Source organism: Esox lucius, chromosome 25 (assembly GCF_011004845.1).
Source record: "Esox lucius isolate fEsoLuc1 chromosome 25, fEsoLuc1.pri, whole genome shotgun sequence".
NCBI classification, from domain to species: domain Eukaryota; kingdom Metazoa; phylum Chordata; class Actinopteri; order Esociformes; family Esocidae; genus Esox; species Esox lucius.
The window spans coordinates 19,191,110-19,207,306 of record NC_047593.1 but is presented as its reverse complement, the minus strand read 5'-3'; the positions used below and the strand labels follow the sequence as shown (position 1 = coordinate 19,207,306).

The 16,197-nt window shown below is 47.0% G+C and overlaps 1 protein-coding gene across 9 annotated transcripts in view; it reads left to right on the top strand.

Moving 5' to 3' along the window:
* Window positions 1–9,862, top strand: part of adgrl3.1 (adhesion G protein-coupled receptor L3.1) — a 120,597-nt gene extending 110,735 nt beyond the window's left edge. For 4 of the 9 annotated variants that reach the window (XM_034291097.1, XM_029118256.2, XM_029118255.2 and 1 more), the window contains 6 exons: window positions 1,069–1,237; window positions 3,502–3,684; window positions 3,998–4,091; window positions 6,812–6,958; window positions 8,137–8,154; window positions 8,324–9,862. In XM_034291097.1, the coding sequence (XP_034146988.1) occupies window positions 1,069–1,237; window positions 3,502–3,684; window positions 3,998–4,091; window positions 6,812–6,958; window positions 8,137–8,154; window positions 8,324–9,351 (1,639 nt within the window). In that variant the 3' untranslated portion in view covers window positions 9,352–9,862. The remainder of the gene's footprint in view (window positions 1–1,068; window positions 1,238–3,501; window positions 3,685–3,997; window positions 4,092–6,811; window positions 6,959–8,136; window positions 8,155–8,323) is intronic. The other 5 variants (XM_029118258.2, XM_029118257.2, XM_029118260.2 and 2 more) reach the window with 4 other exon arrangements.
* The last annotated feature ends 6,335 nt before the right edge of the window (window positions 9,863–16,197 follow it).

Below are 16,197 nucleotides of genomic sequence, written 5' to 3'. Positions count from 1 at the left end.
AGTCAACCAATCAGATTAACAGTGGTCGCATTTCTGGTGATCAACCTGGACAGTTGACCTTTACTCAGAAATTGCATTTTTAATGAACACACACTCACACACACACACACACACACACACACAGACTCCACTCTGGTTTGACATTTGGACTAGTAGACACTGATTACATCTTCATCAGATTAGTCACTGGGGAATTTGATCGTGGGGGTTCTTAAAGGAGCTGCTCAACTGTCAACTCCTCAGATTAGGTTAGTTGGAATCAACTGATCATGAATCTTCAGCCCCACCCACTGTCGGCTCATAACTGTGCCATCAGTGACCTTTTGATTGTGCAACGAAAAGTTCGTGGATCAGGAAAAAAAGGAAAAAAGGCAATTTTGCCAACAAGACCTCCCTGTCTTCACATTAGACAATGGCTGATGGGAGCCATATTCTCAGAGCACCCTCCATCCCTCCCGCCCCTCTTCATCCTGTCCTTTCCAGATTGTGGGTGATTGGGGTCATCATTCTGCGACATGCGAAGGCCTAACGTCTCTCTCCCTCTCCTCCTGTCTCACCCTGTGTCTCTCTCTCTCCTGTCTGTCTGTCTCTCTCTCCTGTCTGTCTGTCTCTCTCTCCTGTCTGTCTGTCTCTCTCTCTCCTGTCTGTCTGTCTCTCCCTCTCCTGTCTGTCTGTCTCTCCCTCTCCTGTCTGTATTTCTGTCTCTCTCTCCTGTCTGTCTGTCTGTCTGTCTCTCTCTCCTGTCTGTCTGTCTCCCTCTCCTGTCTGTATTTCTGTCTCTCTCTCCTGTCTGTCTGTCTGTCTGTCTCTCTCTCCTGTCTGTCTCTCTCCCTCTCCTGTCTGTCTGTCTCTCCCTCTCCTGTCTGTATTTCTGTCTCTCTCTCCTGTCTGTCTGTCTCTCCCTCTCCTGTCTGTCTGTCTCTCCCTCTCCTGTCTGTATTTCTGTCTCTCTCTCCTGTCTGTCTGTCTGTCTGTCTCTCTCTCCTGTCTGTCTGTCTCCCTCTCCTGTCTGTCTGTATTTCTGTCTTTCTCTCCTGTCTGTATATCTGTCTATCTGTGTGTCTGCAGGTCGTGGGTGATCGGAGCCATCGCTCTGCTGTGTCTGCTGGGCCTGACCTGGGCGTTCGGCCTTATGTACATCAATGAGAGCACCGTGGTCATGGCGTACCTCTTTACCATCTTCAACTCTCTACAGGGCATGTTCATATTCATCTTCCACTGCATACTGCAGAAGAAGGTAGGCCACACACACACACACACACATACACACACTGCACACTGCAGAAGAAGGCTACACACACACACACACACACTGCATACTGCAGAAGAAGGTGGGCTACACACACGCACGCAGCTTAGAGTTCCCAAATACGCGTAGAAATCGTGGCGATGAATTTCATAATACATGATAGAAAAACCTGAAACACATGACTTTGTTGAATTCTCGCTCCATTTGATTTATTTGTCAATCAACTTAGGGGCGTTTCCCCCGCAGACACCCCTCTGTCCTGCGTCAGTAGCATTCCTCGCCACGCCTCCGCTGTCATGACACTCATGCAAGCGTTACGTAACGGGGTTGGACGTCTCCGTGACGGACACCTGGACTCGGTTAAACCGGTCTCCCACGGACACCATGAATAGTCATGAGGTGCTGTCCAAGAAATGCCTGAACACATCATATTATATTCCTGACACACAAAGTGTCTGCTGCTGAACATTACAGGTAAGGGGGGGTGGGGTTGATTTGACTTCTACCCTTCAGTAATGTGAAGCAGGCTAACTGTTCATAAATAGTCATACAGGCTTCCTTCAACCCCTCCCACACATATTTACTGTTGTCAGGTAAAGAGGAAAGGTTGGATGGAGTGAAATGGAAAGGTGGAGGAAAGGAGAGAAGAATGGGGGGGGGGGTGCGAAGGGGAGACGGAGAGAGGAGGCGGAGGTGGATGCAGGAGAAAGGGGTGAACGGAGTGGGATGGAAGAGGTTGAGAGGGAGGGAGGGATATAGAAATACTAAATGAATCAACTTGTTAATACTCTGTCTGGCTTTTGGCCCAGGGACCTGCTATTCTAGGTCGTATGTGTGGGTGTGTGTTGGGTCATGAGATCAGGTGTCTTGGGGAAGACTGGTGCAATTCAGAGGTTTTCCTTGGCGAAGCCCTGCGTCAATCTCCCTGGACTTTAAGCTAAATTCACACACACACGCACACATGCAACACACACACACACACACATGTGCACGCGCGCACACACAGCTGTGAAAACACAGGACGTAGTTACAAATGTTCTCCAGTCCGGAGCACATTGTTTAAAACCTGTTACGTATCTATTTCAGCTTGATTCAGCTTGATTAGGATCTTAAACCAGATCGGAGTTTGGTGACATTAGAGAGACATTAGCCGTTTCCTAGATTATGTCATTCCTGGTCCAGCTTCTCCTTCATGATGGAGACTTAATTAGGGTTGAGGTTGGTGGTGTAGGCTGTATTAGGGTGGAGGTTGGTGGTATAGACTGTATTGGGGTGGAGGTTGGTGGTATAGACTGTATTAGGGTGGAGGTTGGTGGTGTAGACTGTATTAGGGGGGAGGTTGGTGGTGTAGACTGTATTTGGGGTGGATGTTGGTGATATAGACTGTATTAGGGTGGAGGTTGGTGATATAGACTGTATTGGGGTGGAGGTTGGTGGTGTAGACTGTATTAGGGTGGAGGTTGGTGGTGTAGACTGTATTTGGGGTGGATGTTGGTGGTATAGACTGTATTGGGGTGGATGTTGGTGGTATAGACTGTATTGGGGTGGATGTTGGTGGTATAGACTGTATTAGGGTGGAGGTTGGTGGTATAGATTGTATTGGGGTGGATGTTGGTGGTATAGACTGTATTAGGGTGGAGGTTGGTGGTATAGACTGTATTGGGGTGGATGTTGGTGGTATAGAATATATTGGGGTGGAGGTTGGTGGTATAGACTGTATTAGGGTGGATGTTGGTGGTGTAGACTGTATTAGGGTGGAGGTTGGTGGTATAGACTGTATTGGGGTGGATGTTGGTGGTATAGACTGTATTGGGGTGGAGGTTGGTGGTATAGAATGTATTGGGGTGGAGGTTGGTGGTATAGACTGTATTGGGGTGGATGTTGGTGGTATAGACTGTATTGGGGTGGATGTTGGTGGTATAGAATATATTGGGGTGGAGGTTGGGGGTATAGACTGTATTAGGGTGGATGTTGGTGGTATAGACTGTATTAGGGTGGAGGTTGGTGGTATAGACTGTATTGGGGTGGATGTTGGTGGTATAGACTGTATTGGGGTGGAGGTTGGTGGTATAGAATGTATTGGGGTGGAGGTTGGTGGTATAGAATGTATTGGGGTGGAGGTTGGTGGTGTAGACTGTATTAGGTTGGATGACAGGAGTTCACGGCAAGGCCTCAAATGTCAGCAGCAGTCAATGTATGTGTGTCTCCGTGTGTGTGTGTGTGTGTGTTTGTGTGTGTGTGTGTGTGTGTAGGTGCGTAAGGAGTATGGGAAATGTCTGCGTAGCCACTGTTGCAGTGGTAAGAGTGTGGAGACGTCCATCTCCTCGTCTGGAAAGAGTCACGCCACGTCCAGAGTCCCTGGCAGATACTCCACAGGCTCCCAGGTGAGCTTACCTGCCTGTACTCCCGGCCGATACTCCACAGCCGACTCCCAGGTGAGACCTGCTCCAGCGCTCCTCCACAACTGGCCCTGAATACTATGTGAATGCTTCTGCCCAAGCGAGCTCAGAGGAAATGTGTTTTTACGCCTTGGGCGTCTGCAGGTGTTTGAGGAGGAAGTTCAGGGGACTTCTTCATCCTGCTCAACAAGTAACGCTCTTTCTCTGCCTCCAACTCAACTCCTTTCCCTTTTCCTCCCCCTCTCTCTGTATCTCTTCACACCTCCCATCCCAAAACCCTTTTTGGATTTTCTCATCAACTCTTCCCTCCCTCCCTCCCTCCCCTCCCCCTCCACGTCTCCCACACCAGAGTCGTATCCGGAGGATGTGGAATGACACGGTGAGGAAACAGGAGTCCTCCTTCATCACTGGGGACGTCACCAGCTCAGCCACACTAAACCGAGGTAACCGCCATGCTGCAGTAGAATGCCTCACTGTTCTCTGCCCCACCTGGTCCTTTCTTCCCAAGTGGGTCTGTCTGTCTGTCTGTCCCACTGTCTGTCTGTCTGTCTGTATGTCTGTCCATCTGTCTGTCTCTCTGTCTGTCCCGCTGTCCGTCTGTCTTTCTGTCTGTCTGTCCTTCTGTCCGTCTGTCCGTCCCACTGTCTGTTTGTCTGTCCCGCTGTCTGTCTTGCTGTCCGTCTGTCTATCTGTCCCACTGTCTGTCTGCCTGCCTGTCCCACTGTCTGTCTGTCCTGATGTCTGTCAGTACATCACTCCAACACCATACAGTTCAGAGCAATCACATCTGATTCAACTCAAAGGGGGCCCGATGATTAGTTGACCAGTTTAGTAAGGTGTTTCTTTCTGGGGCTAGGTGAGTCTTTGGGAGGGGGGGGCGTGGGAGGGGCTGAATCTGGAAGCATTATATTGGCAGTGGTGTTCTGTAGTCCACATCTCTTTAAATAGGGTTCGAAAAGGGCTGATATATTTGTTTCTTCTACCAGCTCGTTAGCTGACATCACCTGGTGTCCCGGATCTGAATGATTCTCCGATTAGGAAGAATGGAAACCAAAAGTGTGGAGTTGAACAGACCCTGTCTATGTCTCTGGCTCCCCTCGTAGACCAAGTAATGAGCTGCCGAAGTGGCGCTAACGAAGAGACACTGTGTCAAACCAGTGAATTATCACACACTTAGCGGGAGACGACCTTTAGGACGGGCCTCTCTGACAGGCTACGTGTCCGACAAATTGTAGGTTTATCAATTCCCAGATTATTTGAGTGAGCGGCCACGAGTCTGGCCTTTTGAGTTATGACACACTTACCACAGACATCTCTGTGGACCGGGCCAAATACTCCTCCAGCGTTATATTAGGAGAGACAAGCTAGCTGGAAATGGGACAGTTTTGCCTAGTCGTCTGTTTTAAAGGGGTTGTTACATTTTATAACAATTTCTAAAAGGAAAAAAACAAATTGGACATTTTAGTTGTTTAGTCGAGTCTTAAGTAGTCTTAGAAGTTTTAAAGGCCCGGATACTTAGTTGGCACATGCACTTTTGGACTTTCAGATGACTTCTCAGTGCCTCGTGAGCCTAGTCCCACTGTCGTTCCCCATTAGAACTGTAAGGAGAGCAGCGCCGAGACAGTTTGGTGTCGGCGCACAAGGCTCAGACTGAGTCAAGCCATTAATACAGTACCTAGAGTCTGTGCTTGGTCGTCTGTAGTATCAGTGCAATGACAAGCAGCGCGACCCGCTAACGAGCCACACAATTACTTTTCATGTTCCATCTCCTAATGCACGTCTAACCAGCCACAGGAACAACAACATTACACGGGCAGACCAGTTCAGTTCTCCTCCGCAACTAATTTGTCTTAATTGGTCTTTTGATGGACCACATCAGATGTTTTCACAGCAGATATTTCTCCGGGCTGATCTGATTGGTCTAACGACCAATTAGTGGGGAATCTAAAGTCTGAACGTTCCCGGGCCCGGGTAAACGCAGCCCGAGAGAACGGGGCGGTCCCACGTAACGATAAAGAGGCCTGACACGCCCGACCAGCCGGTCTCGTTGATGTGGTCAGACTGGATGTGACGTCCTGCTGAATGAACACAGAGAATGGGAGGTGTCCTGTCCGCTCCAGTGTCCCATCACGAAGAGGGAAGGCGGGGTGTCTCTTTCGGCACGAGTCACATCCTTTCCGTGGCGGCACGCGTCCCCAACGCCGCTCTAACGCCTGTGTAGAGCAGGGCCCGGGGGAGGCTGTGAAGGGTGCAGGGGGTCATTTGGGACACCCTGTTAGGGTGCGTGATATGTCTCATCCAGTGCAGGTCAAATCTCTTGCTGCGTCTAGTGTTTCTGATCCGCCCTCCGACCCCCCCACCCCCCCCCCCACCCCCCCCAAACCCACTGGACGTCTCTGTGTTATGGATTCATGTTCTCCTTTGATGTGTCTCTCTCTCTCCATCTCATTTTTCCTATTTGATATCTCTATTGGTCTCTATGCTTTCCTTCCTCTTTGATGTCTCTATCGGTCTCCGTCTCTCTCATGTTCTCCCTCTCGATTGGTCTCCTCCCTGTTCTTCCCTCTCTCTGTGTTCTTCTTTCTGCCTGTTCCTCTCTCTCTCCCTCTCTTTCTCTCTGTTCCCCTCTCTCTCTATCTCTCTCGCTCTCTCTCTGTCTCTCTGCCCCCCCCTCTCTCCCTCTGTTCCCCTCTCTCTCACTCTATCTATCTCTCTCTCTATCTATCTCTCTCTCTCTCAGTTCTTCTCTCTCTCTCTGTCCTGCTCTCTGCTTGCCTGCTGTCGCTGCAAGAATGACTACCAATCACATTCCTTGCTCATTTGATTTACACGTCTTCTCTCCCTCTTTCTTTCATGCTTTCACACTCACTCTTTCACTACTCTTCTTTCTCTTCTTCTATGGGTTGCTCTCACTTTCACTTTCTCCTCATTTCTCCCTCTCGCTCCTTCTTTCTTTCATCTATCTATCTATCTATCTATCTATCTATCTATCTGTCTATCTATCCCTCTGTCTATCTATCTGTCTATCTCTGTCCCTGTGTCCCTGTGTACCCTTATTCTGTCCTCCTCCCTCCTCCTCCCTCCCTTCCTCTACCTCTCCCTCCCTCCGCTCCTTCTCTGCCTCCCATCTCTCTCTCTCTCTCTCTCTCTCTGCCTTCACCAGGAGCCATGGCTAATCATCTGTTAACTAATGCTCTCCTTCGTCCCCATGGTAACCCTAACCATCCCTATGGCACCTTGCTGGGCGATACCAACTCCCCCCCAGCGGTCTATAACAACCCCAGCGTGGCAGGGATGTACAACACACAAGGTGTGACCAATATCCTTCCCTGAACCACCCCCCCACACACCCCCACTGCCCCTGCAAACCTCCCCCTTCACATTCCTATGAACCCCGGCTACAATGTTCGATATGTATACAGCTCCGGAAAAAATGAAGAGACCACTTCACCTTTTTCTTTCCTTTTCCAAAAAAGTTGAAAAGGAAGGTTTTGAGTGAGGAACAGAAGGGTTAAAATTAAGAGACCACTGCACATTTTAAATTGCTTCTGTTCCTCACTCAAAACTTTCCTTTTTCGACTTTTTTGGAAAGGAAATAAAAAGGTGCCGTGGTCTCTTCATTTTCTCCGGAGCTGTAGATACAGTATATACAGTGCATGAACAAACGTTCCCGTACATATTAACCGTGGTTAGGACATTTGAATGTGTCGTATTTCAGAGGGATTTGGCTTCAATTCCTGCTGTTTATTGGTTTATTCACACCTATAGTTGTAATGGCACGTTCCTGTCTACCCTTGGAATGTGATGGGCAGGTGCATTTCCCGTTAAAAGATAGCGTTTATACGGCGAAGTATGAACTCTGCATGTGTCCTCCATTGTAAATTGTCCACTAGTGCTCATGATTTGCTTTCCGCCTGCCTGTCAAAATAGCTCCCAGATTAGTCGAGCCCCATTGATCGACCACTAAATTACAGTGAATACAGTTTTATATCTGTTGTTTATTTACAGAGCATTATTTATATCTTGTCACTTAACAATACACATTTCCTTTTTGTTATCTGGGGGCTAATTGAGTACTTGGCTTGTTTTTTTTTATTGTTTTTTATCGGTTCTGTCGTTATTTTTCATTTGCTATGTGTTTTCTTGAGCTCTGAATGCTTTTGTTTCAAGTGTTATGGGTTTTGTATTATGTTCTTCCGAATGGTTTTGTATTTCTTTACTGCATGATCAATGCCACTTTAATATGTTTGGTATGTGTGTGTGCTGGGGTGTTTTTAATGTGGATGAAGTTGATTGACCCTTCGGACAGTGTTAAATTATTCCTTTGTCATAGATTAAAGACCATGCCAACTTGTTAACAGCTTAATCTCCATTTGGTACTTAATCGTTCTCATTCACATGGTTTTGTGTCCATGTTTTATCTGTGTGTGTGTTTAAACTCGCTTTCTGTTCCTCTCTCCTCTCCAACATGGCTGTCTCAAACACCAGCGTCCTACAGAGAAACAAGTAATACTCTTTATTCATCAAACACCAGGATCAGGGTCAATTAAAGAACTCCACTAAAATACACCTTCAAATACATAACTGTTTACAATACCAATCCACATCCAATTGAAACTCTTAAACAGATGTCAAGTTGTTGCTAATAATGTGGTTTGGTTGACTGTTTCCATAGAGGGAATCCTGAACAACGCACGGGACTCCAGCGTCATGGACACACTCCCCCTCAATGGTAACCATGCCAATAATTACAGCATGGCGAGCAGCGACTACCTCAACGACGGCGTCCAGATCTTAGAACGCGGTGGTGTCAGTGGTTACAGTACCTATGGCAACCACAAGGAGACGACGTTGGAGAAGAAGATCCTCAAAGAGTTGACTTCCAACTATATCCCCTCGTATCTGAACAACCACGAGCGCGCCGCCACCACCGAACGCAACCACAACCTCATGAATAAAATGGTCAACGTCGGTAATGGCACCGGAAATGTTGTTGGAAGCAGCAATAATGGAATTGGAATCGGTGGTGGAATTGGCGGGAGTAACCATGACTACGACATGAGTAATCACGACAACAACGTCAATCATATGGTGCTGGATAACCCGAACAGTGGCTTCCCATTGGATGAGAATTTGGGATTGCAGATTATCAGGGAGGAGTCCAATGCCCCCCTCTTACCGCCACGCCCCCTTCCCCCGCCGGATAGCCTCCCTAACTCCCAACCTCATGCTCCTCCTCCGCCACTCCACAGCTTCTCCCGACCCCGGCGCATCCCCCAGGAGACCAGCGAGAGCTTCTTCCCCCTCCTGACCAACGAGCACACGGAGGAGACGACGCAGTCGCCCAACCACAGGGACTCCCTCTACACTTCCATGCCCGTGCTGACGGATTTACCGGATGGCCACGGCAGCCACGGGCAGATTAACGGTTTACCGGACGGCGAGATCCTCGACAGCGGGGAGATAGAGCCCGGTAAGGGCAGCACGGGGAGTGTCCCAGGCGCCGAGGCGGACGACGTCTACTACAAGAGCATGCCGAACCTGGGCTCCCGGAATCACCTGCACCAGCTGCATTCATACTACCAGATGGGCCGGGGGGGCAGTGACGGCTACATGGTACCTGGCAACAAGGAGGAGTCCGATTCATCGCCCGAGGATCCCCTGACGCCCATCGACCCCTCCCACTTAGTCACCAGCCTATAGGCCATTCAGATGACTCCATCCGCCTGCTCCTTCTTTCTTAGTTCCGCCTCCTGAGAATAGTGATCTGTTGACGATTGATAGACTGTTGGAAATGGCCAATTAATGGCCTGGTTGAACAGACTCGCTTCCTGATTATTCCCCTGTGGTTGAGAACAATATGGATTATGCTGCATTATCATTGGTCAGATGGGACATGAGAGAGGAATTCATTGGACAGGACTGAACTCCAGGCAAACCAGAACAAACTAAACTGTGGTTGGAAAACGATTCCCTTTTTGTGAATATCCTTTAGGAACTATGGACTATCACTGAAAGAAGGGGAGGCGAACCTCTGAGCAAAAGATGTTGAACAGACGGTCCTAAGACGTTGAAAGTATTTTTGATGAGATGTCTTATGCTCACTGGGAATATCTGTAATTTCACCTGACACCCTACCATAGACCTCCAGCAGAGCCTACCATAGACCTCCAGCAGAGCCTACCATAGACCTCCAGCAGAGCCTACCATAGACCTCCAGCAGAGCCTACCATAGACCTCCAGCAGAGCCTACCATAGACCTCCAGCAGAGCCTACCATAGACCTCCAGCAGAGCCTACCATAGACCTCCAGCAGAGCCTACCATAGACCTCCAGCAGAGCCTAGTTCGTTTTATTTTTTTTCACATAGGACTACCCAGTCAACACCTGGATCCTTGGTATAAATAATGTGCTGTGTAGGGAATTGGGATTCACCCCTGGACCTCAACAGGGATGGGTATCCCTTCCTCTCCAAACGGTTCCACTGGACAATGCTCAGTAAGACTGCGTCCCAAATGGCTGCCTTCTCCCTCTGTGGTGCACTACTTTTGACCATGGCACTACAGAATACGGGGAATAACCTGGTCCAAGGCAGTACACTAGATGGGGAATAGGGTGCCGTGGCGGACAGTTACTAATTCCCTTGAAACACACGTCATTCCTCAATGAACTGGCCAATCAACAGTCTTGTTCATATCCTTCTAATTCCTGACCTTAGTAGATGGAGGGTCAGGGCAACCCTGTTCCGGAGGGGCTGAAGGCGCTACATGTTCTCCCTAGAAACCACACCAGAACAGCAAAGGTCCCTGATTAGTTCAGCGATTCAGTACACTTGGTCCTCCCGGTTGGTCCTCCCGGTGGGTCCTCCCGGCTGGTCCTCCCGGTTGGTTCAATCAACAATAAAGAAACAGAGGGGACTCCAACCCTTCAGGAACAGGCGTGGCCAACCCCCTCGAGTAGAGCGTATGTATGATAAACCCCGAACTGTCAACGAACTGTCGGACATTCCTGTTAATTCTATTCTTCACTCTGGAGTTCTGGAACTCTAAACCATTTTGACTCCTCCTCTTGTCGGATGAACTGAACTGCAACTAACTGGTGGCGGAAACGTTGTGGACAGGACTGCCAATTTAAAGCCACATTTCTGGACCTGAAATGGCAAACTGAGATGACATTTACAGTATGTGATGTTTGAGAGGAAAGCCAAGTTTGAAGTAGAAGATCGGATGAAGGCTCAAAAATGGTGGGGGTATAAAATGTTTTTATTTACTGTAACGGTGGATACAGCTGGCGCAGTAAGAGGATTTCTATGTATTGTACAGAATACAGAATATGGATTACAAAGCATTGATTGACTATATACGTTACATGTTTATGGTTTTATTTTGACATTTGGTGCTGTAATTAACAAACCTATGAGCTTGATTTGATTGAAAATATGTTTTTTCAACATTTTCTGATCACTAGGAAAGACGTGTTGTTCTGTTCTGCTGGTATACTGTAGCACCAGTTTAGCTAAACACACCTGTTACAGGAACCACCTATCGTCTCACTGTTTCTTAACAACAACATATGGAAATCACTACGGATTGAAACACACACACACACACACACACTTCATTATGGGTCTTTTTCTATCTAGAAACATCACCGTCACTTATATTTTGAGAAACCAATTGTATCTATATATTTTATACCACTGTGTAGATTAGTGAACCGAGGGAAAAGAGCAGCAAACAAGTTGATGCGATTGGGATTCTGTCAGTTACAGGAAACTATACTGTAGGTTATGATAAGTGAAAGAAGTGATCTTGGGTGATACTTCCTGTCATGGAGATTTAGCCCTCTGCCCACCCCACTGGGGCCATGCCCACACAGAAAGCTTTTGTGGGCACAAATGTTTGTATTAAACAACCCAAAAGCTACAGATGTAGGATTATAATTTGAGCCAGATGGCTACACTGGGAACACAATCCAGTAGCCACAAAAAGTTTGAACTGTTATATGGATTATAATTATCTACAGAACTGCTGGACCTTAAGCTACAGATGTAGGATTACAGTTTAAGCAAGTTATATACATTATCCTTAGACAGTGTTTTGGGGGCTTCTCTGTAAAAGGGAAATGCACCTAAACCGGCATAGCCATCCTTGCGAACAGAAATTAGTGGTTAGGACGTCCCCAAAACCTCAGGAGGTGGTGCCGCGGTCCCCTGTATGTTCTTAGGACGTTCCCTGTTTGCTGGGACATCTTTAAAAGGGAAATGCCGCGGCCGTCGATGTCCTGCATCTGGGACACCAGAGTCGATGTGGCCAAGATCGAAACGCTACACCAGAGTAGCGCTGTCCCAAAATGTTTACTTATTTAACAGAGGATCTTTCCTTGAGCAGCTGAAGTATAGCCAGCACATGTTTCTCACTGTTCCCCCTTGACGTCACAGAGAGCGAGAGAGAGATGGTTTATTTATCTGTTTATGTGTCTATAGAGCCTGCGTCCCTAAATGCCGGCCTTTTCCCTTCATAGTTCACAACTTGCAGTCAAACGGCGTGCACTACAAAAGAGAATAGGGTGCCATTTGGGGACATAGATGAGAGTAACAAAAGCAGATTTGGAGAAAGGGCAGAAGAACCAGAGTAAAAAAAATGAAAGCAGCACTGATAGTTTTTAAATTATTATGACCATGATGATGATGATGACGATGATTTATTATGGACGATTATTTATTCTTTTTGTATGGGTTCCAAGTTAAAAGATCTCAATTAACTAATATTTGTTGTAACAGTGAAAGTTGTTTGCCAACAAATAAATTACAGATTAAGATTTACCGGGTATTCTTCATGTTGTTTGACTTCTGTGAGTTTTATGTGGGGACTCAATGCCCCACGTGTACTTTATATTGAACTTGTTTTTGACAAGGGTTCAATAGGGTTCAGGGGGCAGTGCAGTACACTCAAGTTGTGGTCTCATTCTGGTCTCATTCTGGTCTCATTTCCGGAACACACTTCATAGACTGTAACCGGAAACGTTGTGGTCACACGGTTCATCCGTACCACAGCATGTCTTGTATGTAACTAAGGGATTTATCCACCAACTGTCAGTGCTTAAACATCCCGCAACTGACTCTGACCAGGTTAGCGTGCTACAGCCTTGTTATCCTTGCTTATTGCCCGAAGCAGAATGTGTGACATTTCAACACTCTCAATTTGCCCGCTTTCAGCATGTCTGCTCCTTCGGCTTGTCTGGTAGTCCGGCGCTATGACGCATTCAGACTACTCACTCTCTTTGAAAAGCACCAAGTGCCCTATTTTCAGCAGAGACATGACAGTTTAGTTCGGACAGAGGATCGGAATGAAGGGATGGTTTCCTCTCCTTGCTTCCTTTCCTTGGTCTGCAGGAAAGTAAACAGAAAATCTATATACAAACCCTGATGAAGTCAATACACTCTCTAGATACAAACCCCAATGAAGTCAACAGACGTTCTCAATGCAAATCCTGATGAAGTCAGTAGACGCTCTAGATAAAAACGCCTATCACGATTCTGTTTTCCTCCGCACAAGTGCATGTTAAAGGGAGGAGAAAAGGGCCAGAAAGGAAAGGTGACAAGCGGAGAGATTGGAAAATGAAAGGAAGTGGAAGCAAGAGGCCATGTGAGAGTATTGAGATGCCAGCAGACTGATTAAACGAGCAGCGGGCTATGTGGGTCAGATCCCTGCTGGAGCTCTGCAATCGCTTAGTGCTGCCTGGCGGTGGTTTTTCTTCTCTCCCTTTCCCTCTATCTTTCTTCTTACTTTCCCTCAATCTCTATCTCTTTCTACTTCCTGCCCACTCTGTCTCTCTCTGCCACCCATCCTCTGTATCTCTTTCCCTCTGTCTGTCTCTCTTACACTCCATCTCCCACCTCTGCCCCTCTCCCGTCCTCTCTCTATTTCTCATTTCCTCCCCCTCCATCCCAATCTCTCTTTCTTCAAAGCAGCTAGGCATGTTCCTCATCTTAAACAGAAATATCCGTAACATTCAGCTCAACAGAGTCGTCCTCACAGTTTCATCTGTGGAAATAAGCTTGTAGAAAGTGAACTGGATTATTCCATGTAACTTTGCTGCAATGCTGGTGAGGCAGTGTGGAAGCATTAGACTTGAACTCACAACATACTCAGGATGTATCCTAAATTAACACTCCCATGTGCCCAAATTGTTTGTGGAATTGAACATTTGCCCACGCTCTCCCATTTTTCTATGTGGTATACATAATACAAATGTTTTGCCTTTAGATAACATCGTCTTGAAAAAACACCCCAAAAAATAATTGTTCTGATTTATTGACATGTTGAAACCTTTCACGCGCCTTCATTTGAATAAAATCAGTGGATAAGGCTAAAATAATGACATCCAACAAACCTCTAAATTCACTTTCATACATATTGCATTGCTTTAGACCAATTATTTCTTGCAGTTGAAGATCTACAGTAATTAAGACAACCATGTTATATAACACTTGTTGAATATGTATGTACTGTATATCATGAATAAATAGACCATAACACATTTATTAGCATAATCCAAATGCCATAAGGTCTAGCAACCTTTTCCTTCATTTTGCGTCCTTATGCTTGGACAGGCAGAACCAGCCCTGGGAAGAACACAAGAACACTCCACACTCCATAATCTACTTCATAACGTTAAAGAATTCATTACGTCACATTCCAGAATCTACTTCATAACGTTAAAGAATTCATTATGTCACATTCCAGAATGCACTGCCGAACGTTAAAGAATTAATTACATCACATTTCAGAGTCTACTTCAGAACGTTAAAGAATTCATTAAGTCACATTCCAGAATCTACTTCGGAACATTAAAGAATTCATTACGTCACATTCCAGAATCTTAGTTGGATTATTCTGAAATTCACTTAATTATTCCATACTTCTTCATCTATTAATGATAAGCACCAGCATGCACGCACGCATGCACACACACACACACACTTGTTTGATGAAGGTAATTAGTATTTTCTTCAGGACACCCTATTAGGGGTTAGCTGTGGAGTGGCATCTCCTCCACCTGACCTGGAAGAGTAGTTAACATGCACAGGGAGTGTGTGAGAGTGTGAGTGTGTGTGCCTATATTACTATTCTTGTGAGGCCCATCAACCCTGCTATTCAGGGCTACTGTACCTGCCTCTTATGTCTGTATCTTGGGTTTAAGTCTTGGGTTACTGTCATGATTGTGGTGGCGGAGCAGAGGGAACCAGGCGCAGGCGGAGAACGTTCGAATGTAAGTTTATTAACAAACAAAACAAACGAACGGCAGACAAGAAAACTGAACAGAAAAACACCCATCAATGGTGGAATGTGCAGCAGCAAACTCACACGAAAGGAAACCACTCGCCAACACGCAACACGACAGGCAACAATAACCAACAAGTGAGCGGACCTGAGGGGAAACATTTAAACACATACTGAAGGACATAATTGGGACTTGGTGTGCGTGATTGAAGACATTCCCGGATGTGTTTGGGAATGAATGGAAACCGGGAAAAGCGGGAGATGGCAGGCCCGTCCGTCACCTCACTGTTACAGTTACACTGAGGTTCAGGGTTAGGGTTTAGGTTAGGCATTAAGGCTTGCATCTTAAAGGGCCTTGATCAAGGGCAGAGCAACAGGTCACCTTGTCGGCTTCAGGATTCAAACCTTGATACATGGAACAAGCTCCAGGCGACACTCTCCAGAGGATGAGCAGTGACCATAGTGAGTAAACAACAATCTGTGGCGCAGTGATGCAAAAAACACCCCAACGACAGTAGGCTCCGCTGACAGGCTACGGGTTGCCCACACTATTTTCAAAGGTGTGCTCATCTTTCAAATTTTGAAAGGGGACTTGTCTCCCCCGGAACATAATCTAGCATCTGACAGGATGACGCACAGTGTTTGATTTGTTGTGTCCAAGGTTCGGCCTGAGGAAATAGCACAAAAAGTAAACGCACTCTTTTCTGTATTTCGGCTCTGATACCACCATCCTCCCAACACCCTTCACCTACATCCCTGATTCCTCCCAACACCCTTCACCTACATCCCTGATTACTCCCAACACCCTTCACCTACATCCCTGATTCCTCCCAACACCCTTCACCTACATCCCTGATTCCTCCCAACACCCTCACCTACATCCCTGATTCCTCCCAACACCCTCACCTACATCCCTGATTCCTCCCAACACCCTTCACCTACATCCCTGATTACTCCCAACACCCTTCACCTACATCCCTGATTCCTCCCCAACACCCTTCACCTACATCCCTGATTCCTCCCAACACCCTTCACCTACATCCCTGATTCCTCCCAACACCCTTCACCTACATCCCTGATTCCTCCCAACACCCGTAACCTACATCCCTGATTCCTCCCAACACCCTTCACCTACATCCCTGATTCCTCCCAACACCCTTCACCTACATCCCTGATTCCTCCCAACACCCTTCACCTACATCCCTGATTCCTCCCAACACCCTTCACCTACATCCATGATTCCTCCCAACACCCTTCACCTACAT